This window comes from Pelodiscus sinensis, chromosome 27 (assembly GCF_052426305.1).
Source record: "Pelodiscus sinensis isolate ZL-2025 chromosome 27, ASM5242630v1, whole genome shotgun sequence".
NCBI classification, from domain to species: Eukaryota; Metazoa; Chordata; order Testudines; family Trionychidae; genus Pelodiscus; species Pelodiscus sinensis.
This window is the reverse complement of record NC_143078.1, coordinates 4,965,937-4,990,054: the sequence shown is the minus strand read 5'-3', so window position 1 is coordinate 4,990,054 and position 24,118 is coordinate 4,965,937. Positions and strand designations below refer to the sequence as shown.

At 48.6% G+C, this 24,118-nt stretch overlaps 1 protein-coding gene across 3 annotated transcripts in view; it reads right to left on the bottom strand.

The window, feature by feature from the left end:
• Window positions 1–24,118, bottom strand: part of PLXNA2 (plexin A2) — a 324,357-nt gene that overhangs the window by 40,942 nt on the left and 259,297 nt on the right. For all 3 annotated transcript variants that reach the window (XM_075909971.2, XM_075909972.2, XM_075909970.2), the window contains exons 16-20: window positions 21,619–21,786; window positions 18,351–18,444; window positions 10,239–10,478; window positions 8,259–8,402; window positions 4,971–5,205 (exon numbers count right to left, since the gene is read on the bottom strand). In XM_075909971.2, coding sequence (XP_075766086.2) covers window positions 4,971–5,205; window positions 8,259–8,402; window positions 10,239–10,478; window positions 18,351–18,444; window positions 21,619–21,786 — 881 coding nt within the window. The remainder of the gene's footprint in view (window positions 1–4,970; window positions 5,206–8,258; window positions 8,403–10,238; window positions 10,479–18,350; window positions 18,445–21,618; window positions 21,787–24,118) is intronic.

Sequence of the window (24,118 nt, the reverse complement as noted above, 5' to 3'; positions counted from 1 at the left end):
GAGATTTCAGAGCAGGTTGGATAGACAACTATCAGGGATGATCTAGATGGTGATTGGTCTTGCTGTGAGGGCAGGGGACTGGACTCGATTACCTCTTGAGGTCCCTTCCAGTTCTAGGTTTCTATGAATCTATGCATTCCTCATCACAAGTGCTCATTTTCATCCGCAAAATGTTTACACTCTCCCTTCCACTCAACCTACATCCCCCCATCTACAAATGCACAGCTCCCTACAGCTTTCCAGAATGTGGATACACTGATTCACAGACATCCTGGGTACAAATTAGCCCCTCTCTTTGCCTTTCACTCCATGTAAAAATGCACAACACTCACACTGCCCCACAATGCAGTCTCCCCAATTCTACTGTCTCCCAGAATGCAATCTTTGACAGCATGCCTGAACGCAGGAGAGCAGCCCAGGGGTGTCTGCAGTACGCTCCCAGTCTGTTTTCTCCTGGGTATCTATGGTGCCATGCTGGGCTCCAGGAGACAGGCTACCAGCAGGTTCAGTATAGACTCTTCTTTCTCCTTGAAGGCCAGGGGAGGGTACAGGGTAATTCCACTTCCTAGTTCTGTCTATTTCCTCAGCAGAACCATACAGTTCCTAGGGGTCAGAGTCCCCTTGTGCCTGTACGAAACCCCTTCAAGCAAGAGGCCATTAGAGAATGACACAGAGTGTCCAGACTCCCTGAAGCTTGAGCCATTTCCACAGTGTAATCTGTATGTGTCACTTAAGTAGGATCAAGGTCTAATCCTATTTTCTGCACATTAGGCTGGGTCTGCAGCCGATACACTTGTTACAGCCTTCCCTTGTGGCGGCCGCAGGGCGTTCTTGCCTCGAAGGCGCAGAGACTCTCCTGCTCTCTGAGCCCATGGGGGAGAGACTGATTTAATCTTTCCTCTAAGTTCTAATCACGCTCCGGAATAGAGCCCTGTAAATCCGTGGATATCTGCTTTCTGTCCGCGGGGATCCACATCCGGGGGTGTGGACGCAGCTATCTGCAGCTCATTTTTTGTGGCTATGGGTGCGGATACAAATGTTGCGTCTCGCACCCTGCAAATTTGCGGATATCCCCTTTATCGCGGCAGGTACCTGCATCCGCGGATGTCAATGTGGATATCCACGACGCGTTTTTGCAGATACAGAGGCGGTATCTGCACAGGACTCCACGTCACAGGATCTACTGATAGATCTTGGAGCCTCTGACAGGTGATCCTAACTGGTTTGGCCAAGAGGCTATCAAGTGCCAGCACTTCAGCTGCCTCTCCCCGCACTGCTGTCCAGCTCCTACCCTCTGTCGTGGAGCTGTCCCCTCAGGAGCTTCCTGCTTGCTGGGCAGGGGAGGGAGAGGAGGCTGCTGATGTCAGGGTGCCCCCCCCCACTCTGTGTCCTATCTCCACAGAGCAGAAGGGGACAACAGGACTTGGGATGGAGTTTGCGGGCTGCTTTTGGGAGTGGTGTAGGGCCAGGGCGAGCCTGCCTTCGCTCTACTGCACCACCACCCAGGAGCCACCTGAGGTCAGCAAGGCCCAGTCGGAGCCCACATCCCAAAACCCTTCCCCAGTCATGAACCCTCTCCTGCACTCCAATCCCCTGCCCCAGCCCCAAGCACCCCTGCATCCAAACACCCTCCCAAGAGCCTGCTCCTAGAACCTCCTCCGGCATCCCAACCGCCTGTCCCGAGCTCAGCTCAGAGCCTCTCTCATACTCCAGATCCCTTAATCCAAGACCAGAGTCTGCGCCCCAACCCTCAGCCCCAGCCTGGTGAAAGTGAAGGATGGGGGAGGGAGGATGGAGTGCTCAGGGACGGGGGCGGAGGTAAACTCAGAGAAGGGGCACAAAGAAGGCAGGGCAAGGATATTTGGGTGTGAGGTAGATCTTCGTTTGCATTTAAATTCAAAAAGTGATCTTGTGCTTAAAAAGGTTGGAGACCACAGCCTTAGATTCAAACCTGTTTAAAGGCAACACAGTGTAAAATGGAGCTGGTTACCAGCAAGGGTGACTGGTGAAAAGGGCCACGGGAAGCCACCAGCCACATGACCCCTCCTGCAGCCAGGAGAAAGGCAGGGACAAACTTCTCTGTTCCAGGCCCAACTCTCTCCACTCCTGCTCTGCCCTAGCAGGGCTGGGGGTCCAGCGCTGACAGTGAGGGTCTGTTCTCCCCACCACTCAGCAGCAGTGGTGGGGGAAGTGGTGCAATGTGGCCCCAGCTTGCTCGGCTCCTCTGGCCATGTTGCTTTGCTTCCTGTTCATGAACGTGGGGGTGGCCATGGCACCCAAGGGTATGTCTACACTACAACGTTAATTCGAACTAACTTCGTTCGAATTAGTTAATTCGAACTAAGCTAATTCGAACTAACGCATCCAGACTAAAAAACTAGTTCAAATTAGCGTTTTGCTAATTCGAACTAGCATGTCCACATTAAGTGGACCCTGAACAGGGCTTAAGGATGGCCGGAAGCAGTGCCGGCAGGGCATCAGAGGAGAACTTAGAGCGTGGAGATGCTGTCTCAGGCTAGCCGAGGGCTGTGCTTAAAGGGTCCCGACCCCCACCCCGGACAGACAGTTCTCAGGGGTGCCCCGCTTGCAAAGCAGTCCTGGCTTGGATTGCCCAGACTACCCACACTGGGCACATCACAGCACTCGGCCATCAGCCCGGCTGCACTTGCCGCAGGCTGCCATCTGCGGAGAGGGGATAATTGGGGGGCTGCAGGAGAGCTTCCACCCCCAGAAGCCCGCAGAGCCAGCCCAGTCCTCCCCATCGGGGGCTCGTGCCCCATTCCTCCCTCACCTCCTTCCACTTACCCTTCCCTAAAAGCATGAGTGGGGTGGAGAGGGTGCATACAGAAAAGTTCTTCATTAGTTCCCATAAAGAAGGACTAGAGGACACCAAAGGAAAGGAATGGGTAGCAGGCTTCAAACTAGTAACAGAAAGTTGTTCTTCACAAAGCAAAGAGTCAACCTGTGGAACTCCTTGCTGCAGGAGGCTGTGAAGGCTAGAACTAGAACAGAGTTTAAAGGGAAGTGAGATCAAGTCATGGAGGCTGGGTCCATGGAGTGGTATTAGCCAGGGGGTAGGAGTGGTGTCCCTGGCCAAGGTTTGTGGAAGGCTGGAGAGGGATGGCACGAGACAAATAGCTTGGTCACTGTCTTCGGTCCATCCCCTCCAGGGTTGCTAGGGTGGGCCGCTGTCGGCAGACAGGCTACTGGGCTAGATGGACCTTTGGTCTGACCCAGGACGGCCATTGTAAGCTCAGGGCTCAGGGTCGGAGGTCTCAGTGGACCCCCTTGATTCTCTTGCACACCTGCTCCTGGGTGGCCAGGCTGGCAGCTCTCCTGCCCTAGACGGCCACTTTCCTGTGCCTAGTGCGGAGATCGTGGACGAGGACTAGCTTGTTCGAACTAGGCTTAATCCTCGTAAAATGAGGTTTTCCTAGTTCGAACTAAGCGCTCCGCTAGTTCGATTTAATTTCGAACTAGCGGAGCGCTAGTGTAGCGCCTATTAAATTTAATTCAAACTAACGTCTGTTAGTTTGAATGAACTTTGTAGTGTAGACATACCCCAAGAGACAAGCTGGGAGAACAGAGCAAGCTAGAGCCATGTAGCTTTGCTTGCCCTGCTGCTCCCACTGAGTGCGGGGGGGATGGGGAGAAGGGGGAGTTCCCTGATGCAAGTGCCAGCCCCCTCCTCCCCACTAGCTCCTGAGGCTCTGATGGCTGCTCACCAGCCCCTTTCCCCTTCCCTGGTTACCAGGGAAACCAGACCTGAGATTAGGTACTACTGATGGCATCAGATCATTGGAGCTCAACGTGAGGAAAAGTCTGCTAGGCCATACCAGCTCTCAGGAAAAGGGATCCGTTTGTAAACTGACTGTCTGTCTTCAGTTTCTTTACCATCGTGACTTTATATCTATAAATATATCTGCCAACACGTGGAGGAGAAAAAGATGAGCTATGCTGAGCAGGAAAAGGGAGAGAAATCTGCATATAACATGAACTCACCAAAGGGCTGGAAGAAAATTCAGAGCTACAATGTCACTACCGAGAGAGAGAGAGAGAGAGAGAGAGAGAGAGAGACAGAGACAGAGACAGAGACAGAGACAGAGACAGAGTGTGTGTGTGTGTGTGTGTGTGTGTGTGTGTGTGTGTGTGTGTGTGTGTGTGTGTGTTTTCACACATCCATGCAGGACTCTGCCTGTGTGTTTAACTGTGGCCCTGTCTACACTAGGGGATTTGAGCAAAATCAGTCTCCCTGGCACTCCCACTGGTTAAACTGCCTTGAAGCTGTGGAGGCCCTAGTCGAGACAAGTTTCAGGGGGCTCCTGCAGATTTTACCACAATGTCATTAAACCAGCTGAGGGCCAAAAATGCTCACCCCCTTCACTGTGCTAGTACTCCTGAACATGGATTTAGCTGATCTCTCCCACTGCTGCCTCAACCTTACCGGGGTGGGGGGAAGGAGGAAGGAGGTTTAGGGGCACCCATTTCCGTGGGGTGCCGAGCAACCTCAGCTCCTCTGCAGATGTGATAGTACCAACCGCAACGCGGACACTCTTGGTGCAGGAAAGGAAAAGAACCGCCAGCTCAGTGAGTGGGTGGGAACTTCTCCAGCTCAGAAACAGGGAATTTTCCAGGCCAGGTGTGAAAGGTATAGAGGAGGAACTAAGTCCCACAAGGAGAGGCCCAGGGCCAACGGGAGGAGCAAGGGGAGATGTATTACTCTGTACAAGGGTGGTTCTGGGCATTTCCAGGGGCCAGCCATTGCAAACACATGAGTGACACGGGCTGGCTACACAGGAATCTCAGAATGGAGGCCCCCACCTAGCACTTGGAGTCGGCAGCTTTGGCTTCCCTGTAACATTTGGTAATTTGCACTGCCCCGCCCGCGTAGGCTGGTGTCGAGGAATACTGTCACCTCCAAGCCCATTCCCCCTGGCCCGTCCTGAACACAACAACAGCGGGATACTGACCCTCCTTGCACTCCAGGGCCACCCGAGACTCCAGGTTGTCCATCTGCATCTGGAGCCTCTTGAGGGTGAGGTCATTCTCCCGGGACTTGCGCTTGTACGCGATGAGGACGATGATGACGATGATGAGCAGCAGGCTCCCTCCCGCCGCAATGCTGACGATGGCGGGCAAGGTCAGCAGGCTGTCCGAGATCACGTTCACCGAGCCAGGGGAGAAGACGATGCCGCCCACGTGTACCTAGTCAAGCAAAACACAAGGGGGCTCAGCCAGCGGGCTCTGCTTGTGGTGATCAGATGAGGGACATTTCAGAGACATTGGCCTCTCTCCATCTCTTCTGTCATGTGCTCTCTCGACAGCTCCCTTCACCACAGTGTGCAGGTACCCTGTTTCCTCCCACTGCCCCAGTTTCTGTCTTGCATGGTCAGTTCTAGTGTCTGCATGACCCGACATACAAGTGTTGTGAATGCAGCATGGTGCTTTCTCCAATACCTCACTCTATCCCTAGGTTACACTGCTCCTTGCTGATACCTGGTGGAACATCTCTGCTCCTTGCTTACAGGCTGAAGAACTCTCTTCTCATGTATTCCACAACATTTGGGAGCAGGGATGTGAAAGGTTAATTGGTTAACCAGTGGGGGCTGGAGCAGCTCCCAGTCCGCTGTGGGAAGAGGGATAATCCAGCTGTGTGGGACCTGCCATGGATGGGCTGCGCCAGACCTGGTGTAGCCTCTGTCTATGACAAGTGTGGATGCCCTGCAGGCAGAGGTCGCTCTGGCTGGGCTGGAGCAGCTCCTGTCTGCGGTGGGGGGGATGCTTCCGTCCAGCAGCGGATGGGGGGGCTACTCCAACCTAGTCAGATTGCCCCCCCAGCCTTTAATCGGTTAACTGGTTAAACAATTAAATGGGATTTTGCATGGCTATGCTGGAGTAGACAATGTCCTTCCATTTTCATAGAATCATAGAATACTAGGACTGGAAGGGACCTCGAGAGGTCATCAAGTCCAGTCCCCTGCCTTCATGGCAGGGCCAAATACTGTCTAGACCATCTCTGATAGACATTTATCTAACCTACTCTTAAATATCTCCAGAGATGGGGATTCCACAACCTCCTTGGGCAATTTATTCCAGTGTTTGACCACCCTGACAGTTAGGAAGTTTTCCCTAATGTCCAACCTAAACCTCCCTTGCTGCAGTTTAAGCCCATTGCTTCTTGTTCTAGCCTCAGAGGCCAAGATGAACAAGTTTTCTCCCTCCTCCTTGTGACACCCTTTTAGATACCTGAAAACGGCTATCATGTCCCCCCTCAATCTTCTCTTTTCTAAACTAAATTTTAGTCTCTTCTCTGTCATACTGGAGATTATTCTATTCCTCTCTGGGTTTGGATTGTGCTTTCTCCCCCCCCCGATTTCCCATGTCTAGCTGACGGTCAACTAATCATGCACTTGGAAAGACCGTATCTTCGTTCAGCACCTTTTACTGTGGTGAGGCTTCTGCTATGACACCAGCTTTGACCTCCCCTCCTGAAGGACACTGGATTCACCCTGTACCACTGCTCAGTCCTGACACAATCCCAGCGGCGCTACTGACCACGCTGTACTGTTCCTTCACCCACGCTGGGGAAACTGTGATTCCTGCCTAGTGGTTGTCTCAGCAGGAGAGAAGAGTCAGGAACAGGAAGCAATAATAGACTTTGAATAATTGGCACTTACTCTTCCTGCTCAGATGCAGGGTAGATTTTCTCTGCTCTCAAAGCTACCACCTTATTTATTGGTTAGGGAGATCATTCCTTAGGGTATGTCTAGACTACATTGTTTTTTCAAAAAAACTGCCTTTTTTTCAAAAAAACTTCACCTCACTGTAATTGCGTTCTTTTGAAATTAAATTGTAAGAATGCAGGTTTTTTTCAATATTGGCAAACCTCAAATTACAAGGAACAATGCCTTTTTCGAGAGCTCTTTCGAAAAAAGGCGTGTGTGGATGCAGAACAAGGACATTTTTCAAAAGAAGAGGCAATCGAAAAAAGCACAGGTGCCCTGGTGGCCACTCAGTGAATAGCAATCAGGGCTTTTGAGAGCACGTCCACGCAGTCTGGATGCTCTCTTTTGAAAAATCAGATCGCTTTTTCAATCTGTTTTTGAGGTGTGGATACTCTCTTTCGAAAGAAGCTTGCAGTCTAGATGTACCCTTTCTCTGCGAAGATGCTGACATGGTAAACAGTCTGTCTCGGTTTCAACTAAGACCATACAAACACTGGCTGCCTTCAAAAAAAGGCTCTTTTGAAACACACAGATGGCTTCAGTTCATGATAAATACGTCAGCCTTTTGCTATCTCCGACTTTGTTCGTATTATCTGATGGTTCCATTTGACTTTCATTTCGCAGGCTTTCAATTCCCTTTTGTAAACTGCGGACATTAGAGACAGAGTGACAATCCCACTGGCAACGGAGCTAAAGGAAAACCAAGAAAGTGGGCTGGGTGAGAAGAGAAAAGAGAAGAGACTGTATCTGAAAGCTGTGGTAGAAACAGACTGGGGTTACAATGGGTTAGGTTTTTTTTTTAATGTGCCAAGGCCTCAGATATAAGCAACTGTCAGCAAGGATGCTCTAGTGTGAATTACACTGTGATGTTTCAAATATGTTTTGGTTGCTGAACTTGGGAAAAAAATTACAATTAAAGGCTCATTCGAATTCTACCCAGACACTTCAGCAGCTGCCCACTTGGTCGCTGACTGCATTGGAGAGAAGTAACACTGCCTAATACTGAAGTAAATGAAAACCCGGAAGCTGCCATGTGGGATCAGATGCTAGCCCATCACATTCAGTACTCAGCAGTGGCCAATCTCTGATGCTTCAGGAAAATGCAAAAGGCCCCTTAATACACCTGGCCAATTGTACCATGCTGGGCACAGAAGCCAAATTCCTTCCTGACCCTTGCAGGGGTTACAGGAAATTCTCTCTCATCTTACAGAATGAACAATAGATAAAGAACAGTGAATAGAATAGAATACCTGGTATTGATGTCCTGCTGACAAATATTTGAGTTTCCTGGAATCTATAGCAAGCACTGAGAGTAGAGGGGGAAATCTCTTGTGAGCGCCTGGAGATTTCCTCCTTTCTATTCCACAGTGATACTTAACTTCCCATTAAACAGCCACACAAGGAGGTAAATCGGATTCCTGACAACTCTAGGAGAAACGGCACGTAGCTGCCACAGTGAGGCCAAGGAAGGAAGGAAGGGAAGATTAGATACATAGATATATAAGGTAGATAGCTGCTGTGTTTTAATCTCACCATAACTTTGTGCTGCCCGGTGAGGTTGGGGGGCTCACACAGCAGCTGGGTCTCAGACACAGTAACAGCGCAGGGGGTATCTCCAATTAGGACAGTATAGTTGAGCTTTGCTCCTCCTGAAGCAGGTGGGCACAGATTTTTGCCCTATTGACAAAGACAGAGAAAACTGCATAAATATTCAGCACATGCAGCCATTACTTACCTGCCATTTATGCTCATGGCTTTCATGCACTTTGGAAGGAAGGAAAGGGGTGACACCCACACGAATTTCCACTGGTTAGTCTGTTTCAGAAAAAACAATGAGGAGGCACCTTAAAGCGTAACAAATGTATTTGGGGATAAGCTTTCATAGGCTGGAGCCTAAAGGTGGGTTCCTGCCTACAAAAAGTGATGCTCAAACGAATTTGCTAGTCTTTAAGGTGTCACAGGAGTCCTCGTTTTTTCATTGCTAAAACTTGTTGTTCAGGAGGGTGTTTTTGTACAGCACCGAGTGACATCAGTTGTAGTAATAAAAGTGAAAGTGTAGACACAGCCCTAACCCTGTTGCATTGCTGTGTTTCAGGCCTGGTGTGTACTTTCAGTTGGTATAACTAGGTTAGATAAAGATATGATTTTCTTTTTAACTGGGAAAAGCTATAATGTTGACACCCTTATACGAGTGTAAGATGGCATGGCTTAATTTGCTTTGCTAAAGCAGAATAAGCTATACTGATATAGTCACTTATATACTGGTATAATGATGCCCACACTAGGCATTTAGTGTGCCAAAAATTCCCCTCATTTTTATGCTACCACGGTTAAACCAAAAAACTTTGAAATGTAGACAAAACCTCAGATTTGTGAGAGCCTCAAGTTAATAAAACTATGTGGTACAGCAAGGACATGATTTTTTTATGACACCACTATTCTGGAAAAAGCCTTAGTGAAGTTATACCAGCAAAAAAGTACTTTTGCCCATATAGCTTATTTCATTCAAGGATATGGTATAAATTATACCTGCAAAAGAACTCCTGGGTCTATGCTAGGAGGGTGTGCCAGTACAGTTTGCCACCAACTTTTTCCTAGTGTAGACTAGGTCTCAGAATGTGGGCAACTAAGTTACTTAGACAAAATTCTCTGGGTTTGGGGAAGTTTTTACCTCTTCTTCACTTAGCAGATCATAAATTGATGGCACCACACTCAGTAAGAAATGCTTTACATAGTTATAATACCGGTCAGCCCAAGGGGCTTTACACAGCACCACACCAATGGCGCCATGTCTTCAGGGAATGTGCTGCCAGCTTATGTGTAGCATCCTGTGCAACAGGGAAAGGGAGGGGCAGTTTAGCCTTTAACACAAGAACAAACCCTTGCTCACACAGTGCCAGAGGTCGATATTCTGGCATTCGATTTAGTGGGTCTAGTATAGATCTGAAAATTGAATGCCGAGGACTGCTCCAGCCATCTCCTGTGCTCCTGGCAATCACGAGGAGTAAGGCAAGCCGATGGGAGCATTTACTCCGGTTGGCCTCCTGCTCTGTGGATGCTGCCAAGATCGGCTTAAGGTAAGCCGACTCCAGCAATGTATTGTACGTAGCTGGAGTAGCGTACCTTAAGCTGAGCTGGCCTAAAAGTGCTGTGGGGGTCTTCGCTGTGGCATTTGTTAAGGACTCATCTGAAAGACTCCCGGAGTACAGTGCATTTACATACTTGGGAAGGATGAAGGACAGTCAACGTACAACGTCAGGGACCCTGTGTACTTCAAACCTTCTCTTCCCCTCTCTGAGTTTGCCCACTGATTAGCAATTACAGGCTATAGCCAAGTTCAGTTTTGCATTTCAGGTCTATCACAAGGTCTTAATCTACAACCCTCTTCTGGGGCTTAGACTTCACTCTCTCTCATGCCACCCATTTCCCATTGCAGTGCAGGCGGCTTTTGGAATTAATAAGAGAGCAGCTGAATTATGCAAATGACTGGAACACCACATCCAGCATTCATACCTTGAGAATGATAGGCGATCCTGGCTTCTGATCCAAAACCCCAGTAGAGCTGAGAAGTTCAAATGTTGGGTTTGGATAGTAAATAAACTTAGTGTCATTATAGATGAGCAGAGATTGCACGTTGTTAAAGACAAAACCAAATTCGTCCGGTCGCTCGACAGCATCCAAGCCAGGTCTGTACTCAGAAGTGAGGGGTGGGGCTAAGCAAGTCAGGGTCGTTGTATTCACAATCTTACAGACCTGGACAGCAAAGGAAAATGAGAAGAAGATTAACACTTAGAATAAGAAATCTCCTTCACTGTCTGATCTTTTCCCAGACAGAACACCCAGCGGCAAATTAACTGACTTCCATGCAGTTACACTTATGTAGTTTTGGTCCACTATACAGTTACTTGCTAAGAGTCTTTTAAAACATGTACACCAGAGCCCCATCAGACTGGAAGATAGCTAATCTCCAAATCCAACCCAGCTGAAACAGGCCATTGTCAGACTTGTTTACTGGCCTCTGTTCAAAACAGCTGAAGTCCTATATCTAGTGGGACAGGTGCCCTCAGCATAAAAGCTACCATTATGGTTGCTGGCCTCAGCAGAGGATATGGGAGGTAAGCTTTCTCCTCTGTCTAGAGCTGGTCTTTCCAGGGCAGGACAGAGACCTGTAGTTAGAGGGACAACATATGGGAAGCTGGGAAGTGTCCAGAGGGGTATGCATTACATGGGAAGGACCATAGTTCTAATCCACTGGCAATAATGTAAAGCGCCACCGAAGCTAATCAGTACAACTGACAGCTTCCCTCCCACACCATGGAGTTTCAAGATCTTAATAAAGCTCCTTGCAGACACTCTCTCTTGTGCTGATCTGAATCTCAAGTTGTAACCATTGCTGTAAAAGCACGGCACGCAGTAGCTGCAAAAAGTGTTTCAGCTGCATCTGTCTAACTTCCGTCTCTCCCTCCACAACCTGGCATGAAGGAAAGAGGACAGGAGAGTAGAATTTGCCTTTGTGCTGAGCCTTTGAAGCCCTGATATCTTTTTTTTTTTAATTTTACAATGCAGTGAGTTAAGGACTCAAGACCAAATTTAGAGAGGCCTGGGTCTCCCCTAGTGTGAGTGTAAGTGGGTGTTACTGACATGTTGAGGGTGGGAAGTGAAGGGTGATAGCAGGAAAAACAAACCATAAGAGGCAAAAGTGGTGCTCATCAAACCACATTCATTCCCTCCCCTCCCTTCCCACACAAGTTAAGACAATATAGTGAAGGGGAGGTCGCTAATTTCTCAAGGAAACCTTATTTGGAATGTTTGTCTATAAAAGTTATTCTTACCGGCTAAAAGGTGAGAGGAGCAAGTTAAAGGAGAGGCTGCCCCCCTGCAACTTAAAAACCAAAAAGACAGTCTGCATCCACTGCACCTGAGACCAGTGGTAGGCAATCCTGTGGCCCACGGGCCACATGCGACCCACTGGGTTCTACCTGCAGCCCACTGGGTTCTACACGTGGCCCGTGGCCCCCTCTCTGTTCCCTTTCCCCAGGCACCTCTCACGCACTGCGGCACCAGAGCCCCGCACTTACTTATTTCTCACCCTTCCTCTTAGCACTTTTGGAACGCTGTGAATCAGCTGTTCCAGCTCGGGGAAGGAGGGGGGACAGAATGCAAATCAGGCAATTTGTGGTGCTCCAGAAGTGCTAGGAGGGAGGGGAGAAGTAGGAAGTGCAGGGCTCCCCCAGTGCATGAGGCAGACGGGGGTCCACAGATGGAATCCCAGTGGGCCATGGGCTGCTGGAGCCCACTGACATGAAGGAGGGCCACTCATGCAGCCCCCTCATTGTTCTTGGTTGCCCATTGCTGCCTTAGGTTGTGTTATTTGTCTTCACACTGTATTGAGTCAGTACCTGAGGAGGAAAGGAACACCAAAGGCTGTGTGCAGTTACGTGCGTTATGTAGAATTTTGCAGTCTGTCTTCCAAACCAGGACTGAATTCCCAGCATAGCTCTGGGGTGGGTTACAGGAGGTAAGTTCCATTAGGTGTAATACAAAAACAGGGTTCTAATCCCTTCTGGTCATTAATGTTTCTAATGGCACTAAGGCCTTATCTATACTTACACGGAGATTGATGTGGTGGCGATCAATCTTCCAGGGTTTGATTTAGTGGGTCTAGTAAAGACCTGATAAATTGAATGCTGATGGTGCCCCCATCGACCCCGGTTCTCCACGGCAGAAATTTGGTTTATAGTATGTCAACTCCAGCTACGCAATTCTTGTAGCTGGAGTTGTATTTCTTAAGTCGCGTTTCTGGCGTAGTGTAGATCTGGCCTAAGTTACAGGGGCTCTCGTATATTAGCAAAATTCTGACATGACGAATAGCATTCCGCCTTTCTAAATTCCCTCTGCAGATTCTGCTGTATTGGTATTTAGCCAAAATCATCAGCTTAAGCTTGAATCATGATAGTCTTGTTTTTGGGAGAGTTTGTGTGTCCTTCTCAACCAGCACAAGGACACAAGAGCAGAGCCAGAGACAGAGCTTCAAATTTGAAAATTGCCTAAGCAACGAAAGAATCACAAACCAGATTGCTATGTACTTTTTTTTCCTCTTCTGTTGCACTGTATCTGCCAACCATGCCTTTGAAAGGGACCCATAATTAATGTCTGGTCTTGGCTACACATTTGTGATCAGAGACAATCTTCTAATACCAAAGGAACAGAAGAACAATCAACCAATATTGAAGGATTCTAGATAAAATGAAGGTCGACTCCTTTGGGCTGAGAATACCCACTGCTCCCCCTCCCTAGGGGGAAGAGTTTGTTTGGAAACAGAGCATAGCTTTCTCTGCTAATTTATTTAGAAATCAGGCCCTAAGCTTCGGGAGATGTTTAATTTGGCCTCCCTCCACAAACAGACAATTTAAATCCACTCAGATTTGTGTATTTAGAATTCTCTTTGTAACAATAATAAATTAATGAAAAGAAAAGCAGAGCTCCGAGGTGAACAAGGGGAAGGGAAAAGGAATGACTGCTAAGTAATTAACTCTTTCCAGGGTAGCACTCTACAAGTTTAGTCTTTTGCAACATGGAAAGAGTATTCTCAGGTTCCATTGGTGATGAATGTTCAAGTGAGCATACATCTCACTACAGAGTGCATGGGCACTACCTAGACACTAGTAACCCAGGAGTTTGCTTCAGCCCAGCTTTCTTGTCTTGGAAAGGGTTAAATTAATGTTAGGTGCTATTTCTTCAGCCACAGGGAGGGCAGAGTTGCGGTCTGGGTCTCGAGATCTAGATTCAGTTCCCAGCTCTGCCGCAGACCCGCTGTGTGTTCTTGAGCAATTCACTTGATAGACACAGTGCCCCGGGTCGCCACTTCTGAAATGGGGAAGATACATCCTCACCTCACAGGGGTCTTGAAAGAATAAAATCTGTTAACAATTGTGAATTGCTCTGACATGAAAGGGAGGTGGAGGATAATGAACCAAGCAAATATGCTAACAAGCAGAGGACAACTTTTCTTGCTGTATTTCAGCTATTCCAGGTAAGGCTGGAATTGTGTGCAGGAAAACGGAAGGGGAGCAGGGAGACAAGCAGCTGTCCCTCTTGCCTACATATCTGAACACTGTAAAAGGTTATAAGCAATTGAGTGTGGGCTCAGCTGTAGCTTTAGGTGCAAGATCAAGGGTGTAAACAATTTCTTTTAATGATGCTCACGGACTGAGAACCACTGTGCTACTGCCTGGTCTTATGCCATTCCCACTAGCCCTGCTTCAATCATTTTAGCAAAGAGAAATTTCCTCCCCAACACAGTGGAATTAAGAGACTCCCGATCTATTCACAGAACACCTAATCGAGACAGGCCTGTTCTCTTCTCTACATCCGACATTCCTTCCACTATCCCTACAAAATCTGAAACACCTCCCTTCTTAAAATCAGGCTGCTAAGGCTGAGCTGTGAGTTTCTCTGTGCTGAGCAGATCTACAAAATCATTTTGCTTTTGAGGGAATGCAACACTGTTTCCATGCAGAATGGCTCTTGAAAGTCACTAAATAATAATAATAAACTGGATTTTTACTGCCTGCTGGGCGCCTCGTGTAACATGAAACAAGCTCATAAAACATCAAATGCACAACAGCTCAGACAAATAAAACTGGACAAGATAAATGATAATCATCAATAATGAATGTCCGGTCCACGTGTGGCGTCACAGTAGCACAAAGGCCATCACCAGGCTGGATGACATTATTCGAACTGTCGATGACATTATTTCGCTGTCGAAAAATGCGGAAATGTTTTGCTCAACCCAAGAACTAAAAAAATCAGTTATCTGCCTGCGTGATAACCTGGGACTCGTCCTGTGCAGAAGCCCAGTAAGAGTTTTATCCATGCTTCCTTTGCAAGTTCCTAGGGAGGAAACCTTTACTCAATTTGCTCTCAGGGCAGTCACGAGAATAAAGGCCATCAAGCAGCTCAGCCTGTTATCAACCTGCTTCTGTGGGCAGTAGGCTAAAGAGTGGAGGTTCATCCAGTTTTTAGGGCAAGAGAAGGGAATGAAAGGGTCTAGTCTAGCTGAAGAACAGCCCTGCCCACTTGGCAACCGTGCAGTAGCCTGGGTATGCTGCCAGCTGTGCTGCTGAGTGTGCCTGGGGAGAATACAATTTGCACAGTCTGGGCCCAAAGAAAAAAAGATTACAGCTCTGTTTATTGACTTCCTAACTTGCCATGGCGGTTTATGAAGTGTGGGACAAATGGTTTAAATAAGGGGCTCCGTTAGAGCTAACAAGGAAAAAGGCATAAAGAGAAGTCTGGGGAAATACAGGCAGCCCCAGGCATGCAAGTCTCTAAAGCAACGGAGGGCAACCTGCGATCCGAGGGCTGCACATTTGGCCCCTGAGACACTGTGTTTACTGTTGCCCAGGTGCAGGGATGCCAGATTCCGCTGGTTTTCTGTCTGTGCATTTTTTCCCCTACCAGTGTTATTAAAGCAACAGGCACGTAAAGCCAGGGTATGCGAAGGGAGGTGGGTGCGGATTGCACACAACATTGACTGGGAGAGCTGTGCGCTCCCTCTGCCTCCGATCACAGCGTGGCTACGGTTCCATCGGCACAACCCGCAAATTCTAGTACACACGAGCAGCAAGCACAACTGCCCTATCCCGGGAGATGATCTTGGTTACAACAATCAGGTGGCCCACTCACTAGCCTAGGTTGCCCATCGCTGCCCTACAGAGCTGCAGTCCCGCCCATGAAATGGGTGCCTTTATTTCTACACACCAGCTCCCTTCTGCATATGACAATCTGGGGCTCTGCAGGTGTAACCCAAACACCTTCGGGTGTGGGTCACTGTCCCACGTAGTAGTACTGAGACCACTTACAATGACAAAGAATGAGTTTGCTTTATAGCTGTAGCTGAGGGCCAGCTGCTTTTAGCTCATGCTGTGGAGGCTCCTGCACTAAGCCCCACAGGTTCTAGGTCCAGTTCCCCTGTTGGCGTTGTATAAGCACAAGGGACACAAGTGCGCACTTGTGTCACGCTGCAGAACCAGGCCTGCTGTGGCCTCGAAAAGCAAGGGCTGTTAGAGACACTTACTGCGGAAGTAGGAGCACCCCATTTCCAGCCGCTCGGATTTCATTTCATTTCATAGGCGGGCAGGCATCTTTGCAGGGAAGCAACCTCTTCACTTATCTCCTGACTGGATCATTGCAGCAAGAGGGGAAAGCAACCTGAAAGCTTTTTGTTCAGTAGCAGATTCCCTCCCTCCCCGAGCTCCTAGCATGCTTGCTGGGCCCAGAGCTGCTATGATATGAGCTGTATTTATGTCTGGAGAGATACAGAGGGACTACTGAAAAAGAACCAACCCCACGCGGGCAATTTCTCACTGCAAACGTAGCTGTAGGCCTGCAGAAAAGGAGCAAGGCAAATGGAGCCGCTGGGAATTGATATCTGCTCTCTCTCGCTGCTAGAGGGGAGTCCCGGGGAGCCCCATGGCAGTGACATGCAGGGAGGAAGGAAGGCTCTCAAGCTAATGCATGGGGCTTCTTAAAGCATGGAAAAACCAGGGGTGATTTCAAACAGAAAACAAACTTGCGAAGCCCAGGGGAGGGATTAGACACTGACCTTGGGGAAATGGATCAAATGACCTAATCAGACTCTTCCACGTCTAGGTTCTGAGATGCCCTGGCAGTTCTGTGCCAGCCCGGGGCAGCCTCTGTACGGAACAGACTCCCCTGGGTCACGGCAGAAACCTTTTCCCATTGTCTGTGTGTCAAATTCCCTCTGTGCACTCGGCGCCCTCCCCTGCTGTTGGTTTTTGTGCGTGTCGGATGATATATAGCTGGGCCTCACAATGACACACACGCCATGTGTCTCCACAATCCCTGACTCCCTGCTGCTCCCCGGCACGAGGGGCCTCCCTGGCGTGAATTACTAACTCCTCCTCGGGATCCCCAACAATGCCCATCTGCAGCCCGGCCACCTTGCTCCTCCTAGGTCTATTCAAGAGCATGGGGCTGAAGTCATCAAGTGCAGAACTCCCAGGCCCTTTGCTGACCTCAGGAGCAGGCAGTCAGCTGCACAAAATCCAACTCGGGCCATGGAAGGCAGCTCCCTCTCTTCTGGAGCTGGTGCCTAGGACCCACAAGCGGGGAGGGGGGCCTGCGGTTATAGCTGTGAACATACCGGATTTGCATGCATTCAGCCAGCCTGCTTGCCAGATGGGGAGCTCAGCTAAAGAGTTAAATCAGTGTTAGCACCTGGGGTCCCCAGCTGGTAAACATAAACACTGGAGGATCAAGTTGACCAGAGCACGGTCTCCCTCCCCTACTGACAGACCAAAGGCCATCTCAATTAATAACCTGTCCTGTCCACTCTGTATTACAACAGCATTGGGACAAAGTTTCCATCAACACTTACACATTACAATTCACTGTCTCAGCCATTTCTACCTTCCCTAGGCAAACGAATTCATCACCCCGATGCCCCAGTATATAGTATCTTAATCTCTGATCACAGCGCCTTTTCGAAATCCAGTTAAACAAAACAAGCAAACAATTCAACTGGGACAGTTACAAATGGCAGAAGCTTGAAAACACCTAAGAGGCCTCTCAGAGTTTGAGGGGCTTATATTTAATTAGTCCTGCAATTCAAACGTACTGAAGAAAATCTGAGGAGCATTAACCAATAAAATGCTTGCTGGAAGCCAGCATTTATACAGGGCTGTCAGCATACACAGAGTTTCTCAGAAAGGGAGGGTGGATGTGACTGAGGGTAGGTTCTGAAAAGAATTCGCAGAAAGCCACATAAAAATATAAAATGCACCTTTTGGAGGCCTCTTTGGCACAGGGCACCAAGTCCTTTTCAGAGATACTTATTTATCCCAGGTCTAAAGAATTGCAGAGTTAATTTTCTACTAATGGGTCTGGGTACATCCAGGTAAAACACCCTGGCAGTGCCACTGAGTATGCCAGGAGCTACCAGGCTGGAGTCTCTCTCGCCAGACTGAATGTCTTAGGTATGGGTAGGTGGGATGCACCAGCTGTTCCGTATGTTCCAGGAAGGGGTGTAAAACCCCAGTTAATCAGTTAACTGGTTAAACGTTAAGTTTGCTTAGCATTTAACCAGTTAACTGGCTAAATTGGGATCCCAGGCTGGGGTCTAAACCCAGCCTGCAGGGATCCCACCCCCAGCTCCGTGCAGGGACAGCTGCCGGCTCCCAGGTCCCAGCCTCTGTCTGCAGTGGACCTGCGGACGAAGGCTGCTCCAGTCGGGCACCCGGGCCCGCCGTGGACAGGGGCTGCACACAGCTTCGTGCCCACGGCAGTCAGGGAGCTGCTCGAGCCCCTCTGTTATGGGTTAACCGGAACCGGTAAGCATTGCCTGTGTAGGATGACACTTACTGGTTAACCTTTTACATCCCTAGTTTCAGGGGGTTCTGAATGGGATGCAGCACCGGTGTCACTGACCATGCCAGAACAGAAAACAGGTGCTGTACTGTTGAGAAGGCCAGAGTGGTCGAGGCAGAATGCTCCTGCTTGGCTGCCCAGCCTGCTTACGTCACATTGGTTTCAACAGGGGATACGGATCTCAACAGGGCGAATGAGGAAACCAGCTGCACTCCAATGCCACCTACTTACATTGACAGACTCCTTGCCATTGTACTTCACACGGATCCTCGGCTCCTGAATCACATCCAGATTGGAGCCCGTGACGGTCAGAGGCGTGTGCCCGCTACAGAGAAGCAGAAAACACCAGATTAATGAGGTTTGGCAGGGAGAGCTACGGCAGCATCTAGCGACTGTGCTCCAACAACACGGATGCTTGATCTCAGAAAGATGTTTTCTGTGGACTCTACAGGAGCTAGGTGACATCATGGATTAATATACTATCCCTGATTCTCTGGGGAGGGATGTTTCTCCCGTTAATTGGATTTTCTGGTCTTGACTGTCCCCCAGTGGAAAGTCCCCTCTTACATAACACTTCAAGGCTCGGCACAAACAAAAGCAGCAGGATGAAAAAACAAACAATCAGGACCAAGTAAATAAGGACAATAGATTAGTCACAGTGTTTAACGATTTATACAGAGAATCTTCTGATTAATAGAGGGCTGCACAAGGAATGGTATAGGCTCTGAAGGGATTGTTATTTTTCCCATTTCCAGATTGCAGCCACCTCAAGGGTTGGGCACAGAATCCCACATAGCAGAGGTTTGGCAGAATGGGGAGGTATCTGGTTAGCCCCATGGAATTTAGGGAAGCAGAATGTAATAAGCCAAGTTAGAATATGGCCATGATTCTGGTGCTAATACCTCCAAACTTTGCAAAAAGCACAATGGGATCTTTTATTCTTTGCTTTTCCTTCTGCTTTATTTGCTGGAGAGCCCCTCCAGCAGCCCAGCACCCACACGTCTCCAAAGAAAATGCCAGCTTTGTCTCTTATAACATCTCTACAATTATTCATATCAACCCACGACATCCTTGGCATTGGAAAAGGTTCAGAAAAGGGCAACAAAAAATGATGAGGGGTTTGGAACAGGTCCCATATGAAGAGAGATTAGAAAGACTGGGAATTTTCAGCTTAGAAAAGAGGAGACTAAGGGGGGATATGATAGAGGTCTATAAAATCATGACTGAGGTGGAAAAAGTGAATAAGGAACAGTTATGTACTTATTCCCATCATATAAGAACAAGGGGTCACCAAATGAAATTAATAGACAGCAGGCTTAAAACAAACAAAAGGAAGTTCTTCTTCACACAGAGCATAGTCAATCAGTGGAACTCCTTGCCAGAGGATGTGTAAAGACTAGGACTTTTACAGGATTCAAAAAAGAGCTAGATAGATTCATGGAGGTTAGGTCCATCAATGGCCATTAGCCAGGATGGATAGGAATGGTGTCCCTAGCCTCTGTTTGTCTGGAAGTGGGTGACAGGGGAGGGATCACATGAGGATTACCTGTTGTGTCCCCTTCCTCTGGGGCACCTGGCATTGGCCATGGTCGGCCGACAGGATACTGGGCTAGATGGACCTTTCTAAAAGGTTTGAAATCTAGAAGCCTCTGTCAATTGGCTGAGCCTCAGTCAGCGGGAGGGGCTACCAGAGCTATATAAGCCTGTGACTCAGCGACCAGGAACAGCTTACAGGAGAGTTTGGAGAAGGAGTTTAGAGGGCACTAGTGACTTCTGACATTCTTTAAAACATAACTCTTAGAATAATCTATATTCCAAAGGTTTAAAAAGAATCCCAGTTTATACTTAAACTTATTCATTAGAAAAATGGAGTCAGAAGCCCAGCAGCAGAGTGGGGGCTATCCTGTTTATTGTGTAGAGTGTAACATGTATGATTACCTGCCCTGTGGACGGGTGCCATATGTGTGCACCCGTTGCAAGGAGCTCCTGACCCTCAGAGATCGAGTTTGGGCTTTGGAGGCCAGGGTGGCTGAACTGGAGGAGCTAAGGGAGGTAGAGAGCTGTGTTGATGAGACTTTCCGGGACACTGTAGTACTGTTCCACCTCCAGTCTGAGAGCCCCAGTGCCTGCCCCTGTATAAAACTATGGTATGCCCACATCTTGAATACTGTGTACAGATGTGGTCTCCTCACCTCAAAAAAGATATTTTGGCCTTGGAAAGGGTTCAGAAAAGGGCAACTAAAATGATTAGGGGTTTTGAACAGGTCCCATATGAGGAGAGGTTAAAGCAACTGGGACTTTTCAGTTTAGAAAAGAGGAGACTGAGGGGGGATATGATAGAGGTCTATAAAATCATGAGTGGTGTGGAGAGGGCCAATAAAGAAAAATTATTTATTAGTTCCCTAAATAGAAGAACTAGAGGACACCAAATGAAATTAATAGGTAGCAGGTTTAAAAATAAAAGTTCTTCTTCACACAGTGTGTAGTCAACCTGTGGAACTCCTTGCCAGAGGAGGCGGTGAAGGCTAGGACTATAATAGACTTTAAAGAGAAGCTAGATAATTTCATGGAGGTTAGGTCCATAAAAGGCTATTAGCCAGGGGATAAAATGGTGTCCCTGGCCTCTGTTTGTCAGAGGCTGGAGAGGGATGGCAGGAGACAAATCACTTGATCATTGTCTTCGGTCCACCCTCTCTGGGGCACCTGGTGCTGGCCACTGTCAGCAGACAGGATACTGTGCTAGATGGACCTTTGGTCTGACCCAGTACGGCCGTTCTTATGTTCTCACTCAAGATACCAACTTTTCCCACGAAATTTTTTTTTAAATAACGAAATGTAAAATGAATGACTCTGTTCCCTCCCTTGTGCAGGTTCATGGCGTTACACTGGGGGTGAATTTAGCTGAGTCTTTTAACACTCCACACATCAGCATGATGCTACAAGTGTCTGCCGTCCTGTCCCTAGCAGTGAATCTTGGATAAACAGGGATTTTGATTAACATCCACTTGGTTTTTTGTTTTTTGGTTGCTGCTGTTTTTTGTTTCATTCCAGAGTCTCTAGAGCAACAAGAAGGAGACTTTAATGAGCAACTGTGAACTTTGTCAGCAGATGGGAGTGATCTTGGGGCTTTATTTGCTCTCCCAGAATCTTCTGTACAGATTGAGACTGCTGCAATTGCCTTGGTAATTATAATTGGTTTAATGACTCCGGACCTGGTCTTCCATCTCAGGGAATCTGGATGCTGTAGATGCTTAGCAATGATGGATTAGGGACCCTGCATGGGAGACATGGTATGGGGAAGAAGGACTGAAAAAAAGAACAGACTACCTTAAAGAACACTCCCTCTGAGAAGGAGGTGAAGGCCTAGACCAGTTCCCATGGAATCTGTCCAGTTTGCTCGTCTCCAGTTCCATCATATCAGGTGAGTTAGCTTCTGGCCCATACATTCCCTCCCAGCGGGGCAAGAGATGTGGCAGAAGCTGCAAGAAACTCTTGTTACCTGGCTATGCTCCATTCAGGTTCAATGCGCTGCACTCTTGGGTCATCAATGTATTCAAATTGCAGGGTGCTCTCTAACTGTGCCCGGTCCACACTCACAGAGACGGGGACGAGGCCCAGGCCATGTGCTGATGGAGCAGAGACACACACAATCTCACTCATGGACCTCCTGTTGCAAAGAGAAACAGGAGAGCCTTTAGCTGGAGAGCGTCCACGCTACGGGTACCGGAAACCTCTTACATGTCCATAGTGCCTCTCCCCCAAGGGTAGGCATGACAACCATTGCAATTATGACTCCTACCACAAATGCAGCCACTTCTGGGGTGGGATGTGGCAGCTGGGAATAGCCTGATAGCAACGCTACCCAATGTGCTTTCCAAGTGGAAACTTGCAGGGAAAACACAGGGAGGCAGATGCTCCTGACACTGAGAATTTATTAACACCACAGAGGAGCAATGAGGGCTCCATGCAAGCGGAGACCCCCTCCTGACTATCCAAAGAGAACAGCAGACTCTCAGAAATTACTTTCTCTGCCACACTGCAGCCTCTTGCCTCCCTCTGTGAACCTCCTGCCTTCTGCTGGGCACGTGAAAGCAGATGGCTGTTTTCCAAGTGAGATTTGTATGCTTACTCAAAGGCTACATCCTTTTCTTCCCCCATGGCACACATGGACCGTGAAAAGCAGCCAGTTTCAACCTGAGAAGAGCTGGGCAGAACGGGAACAGTTTCAGTATCATCGCTCTCTTTGCAGTTTCGTTTTCTTGTCCCCCTTGTGGAAGTGGAAATGAACCTCAGGACTTTCTGTCTGGTGTTTGGACAGATCAAACCATCTGCTTCTCTAAGAGCCCCCCCAAAAAACAGCTATGTGGGCTGCTTAGCAGCATGCCTACAAAAGCACACAGGGATCAGTTAGCGGTGAGAGTTGGGGAATGAGAGCCAGGATGCTTCAGGTTCTGCTCCCAACTCTGCTACTGATTCACTCTGTCACCTTGGGCACATTACTTGCCAGCACGGTGTCTTGATTTGTTCATTTCTGAGATAGGTCTGAAAACACCTGTATCACTCATAAGTGTATTGTGATGTTAGTGTTGGCATGAAAGGTCCCAGACTGACAGCCCTAGAGACTGAGTTCTATGTTTAGTCACAGATGGCATGGGTAGTGGTAGGACAAGCTGCCTTGACTTTGGGCCTCAGCTCTGATCTGGAGAGGACAAGGCAGCCTTCATGGCCCATTTAACTCATGGCTTGACCACTGGGAATGGCAACAAGGAGAAGGAGACACAAGAGAGCTACTTAAAATCATGTGGATTAAATTTAGATTGGAACCTTTACCGACTTGCCTAAACTGTGGTCCTCTCCTTGCCTCCCACTGTCTCTTCCTTTTAACCCTCTCTCTGCCCTCTTCTATCCCTCCCTCACTCTTCCCTCTCAATTTGTTTTAACAGATCGTTCTTTATTGGCAGGACTTGCAGGATCTGTGCAGGGGGGAGGGTGGCTGGCTCAGAACAATAATTTTGCTACAAGCTGATTCCTCTTTAATCCCTTTCCTCCGCTTTCCTCTCCACCTCTAGGAAGGGTGCCCCAAAAATTCACACAGCCAGCATGGTGCAGAAAGAGGCTCATTACTCTTTCCATTGCCTTTTATCTCCCACCTCCCCTCATCCCAGTGGCCTCGCATCGCTGCAGACGCTCTAGTCTGTGGGAGATCAGAATGCACGGGGCCCTGCTTAGCCCTTCCATGAGATTCAAAGTGACGCATCACTGCTGGCAGAGTCACTCTGAGCTCCCTGTGATCAGTTAATTAGCTTTCTGCGCTATTATTATGTCGTCATGGTGAATCTACCCACTCTTCCGAGAGACGGGAGAATGGCGGCAGCTGTAATTAGAGGCAATGTCATTAGAAACTGCTTCATCTAATCAGGCTTTCCCGCACCTCTCCTACCATTCAACTTCGTTGCCACAAAGCAGGCCAAGGACAATACAGGCCACGGTGTGCCACGGCAAGGCAAGATGGTGTAATTCATACACTGCTGCTTGCTGCGTGTAAGTTGCAGCTCGTCTGCTGTAATTAGAACATGCAGACAATTTAAAGTGAGGGCAGGATTTTACAGGTCAGTATCTGCAGGTGGCCTGAAAATAATCATATATTGAAGGGATTAATTCTGCCCTTGAATGCACACATGCCAGCTCCTCTGATTTCAAATGCAGGATGCAGTCTGGCCCTGCGCTTGAGCAGAAGAGGAATCTGCTGACCTGGGAGTGGGGAGGAAGCACAGGGGCAGTTGCCCCAGAGCCTGGCGACTCAAAAGGGCCTGTGGCTCCCTTCTGCGCTGCTGCTGCTACTGCAGGAGTGGTGGCAGCCAGATGCGCAGCATGCGCCAGAGGTTCTGGGGGCTGTGGGCAGGGGTGGGGGAGAAGGGGGCATCGGCAGTGCTGAGGGCTGTCCCTTCTGCCTGAGGTCCCGCGCCTTCTGGGGGTGTGGAGCCAGGCTCCCCGGCATC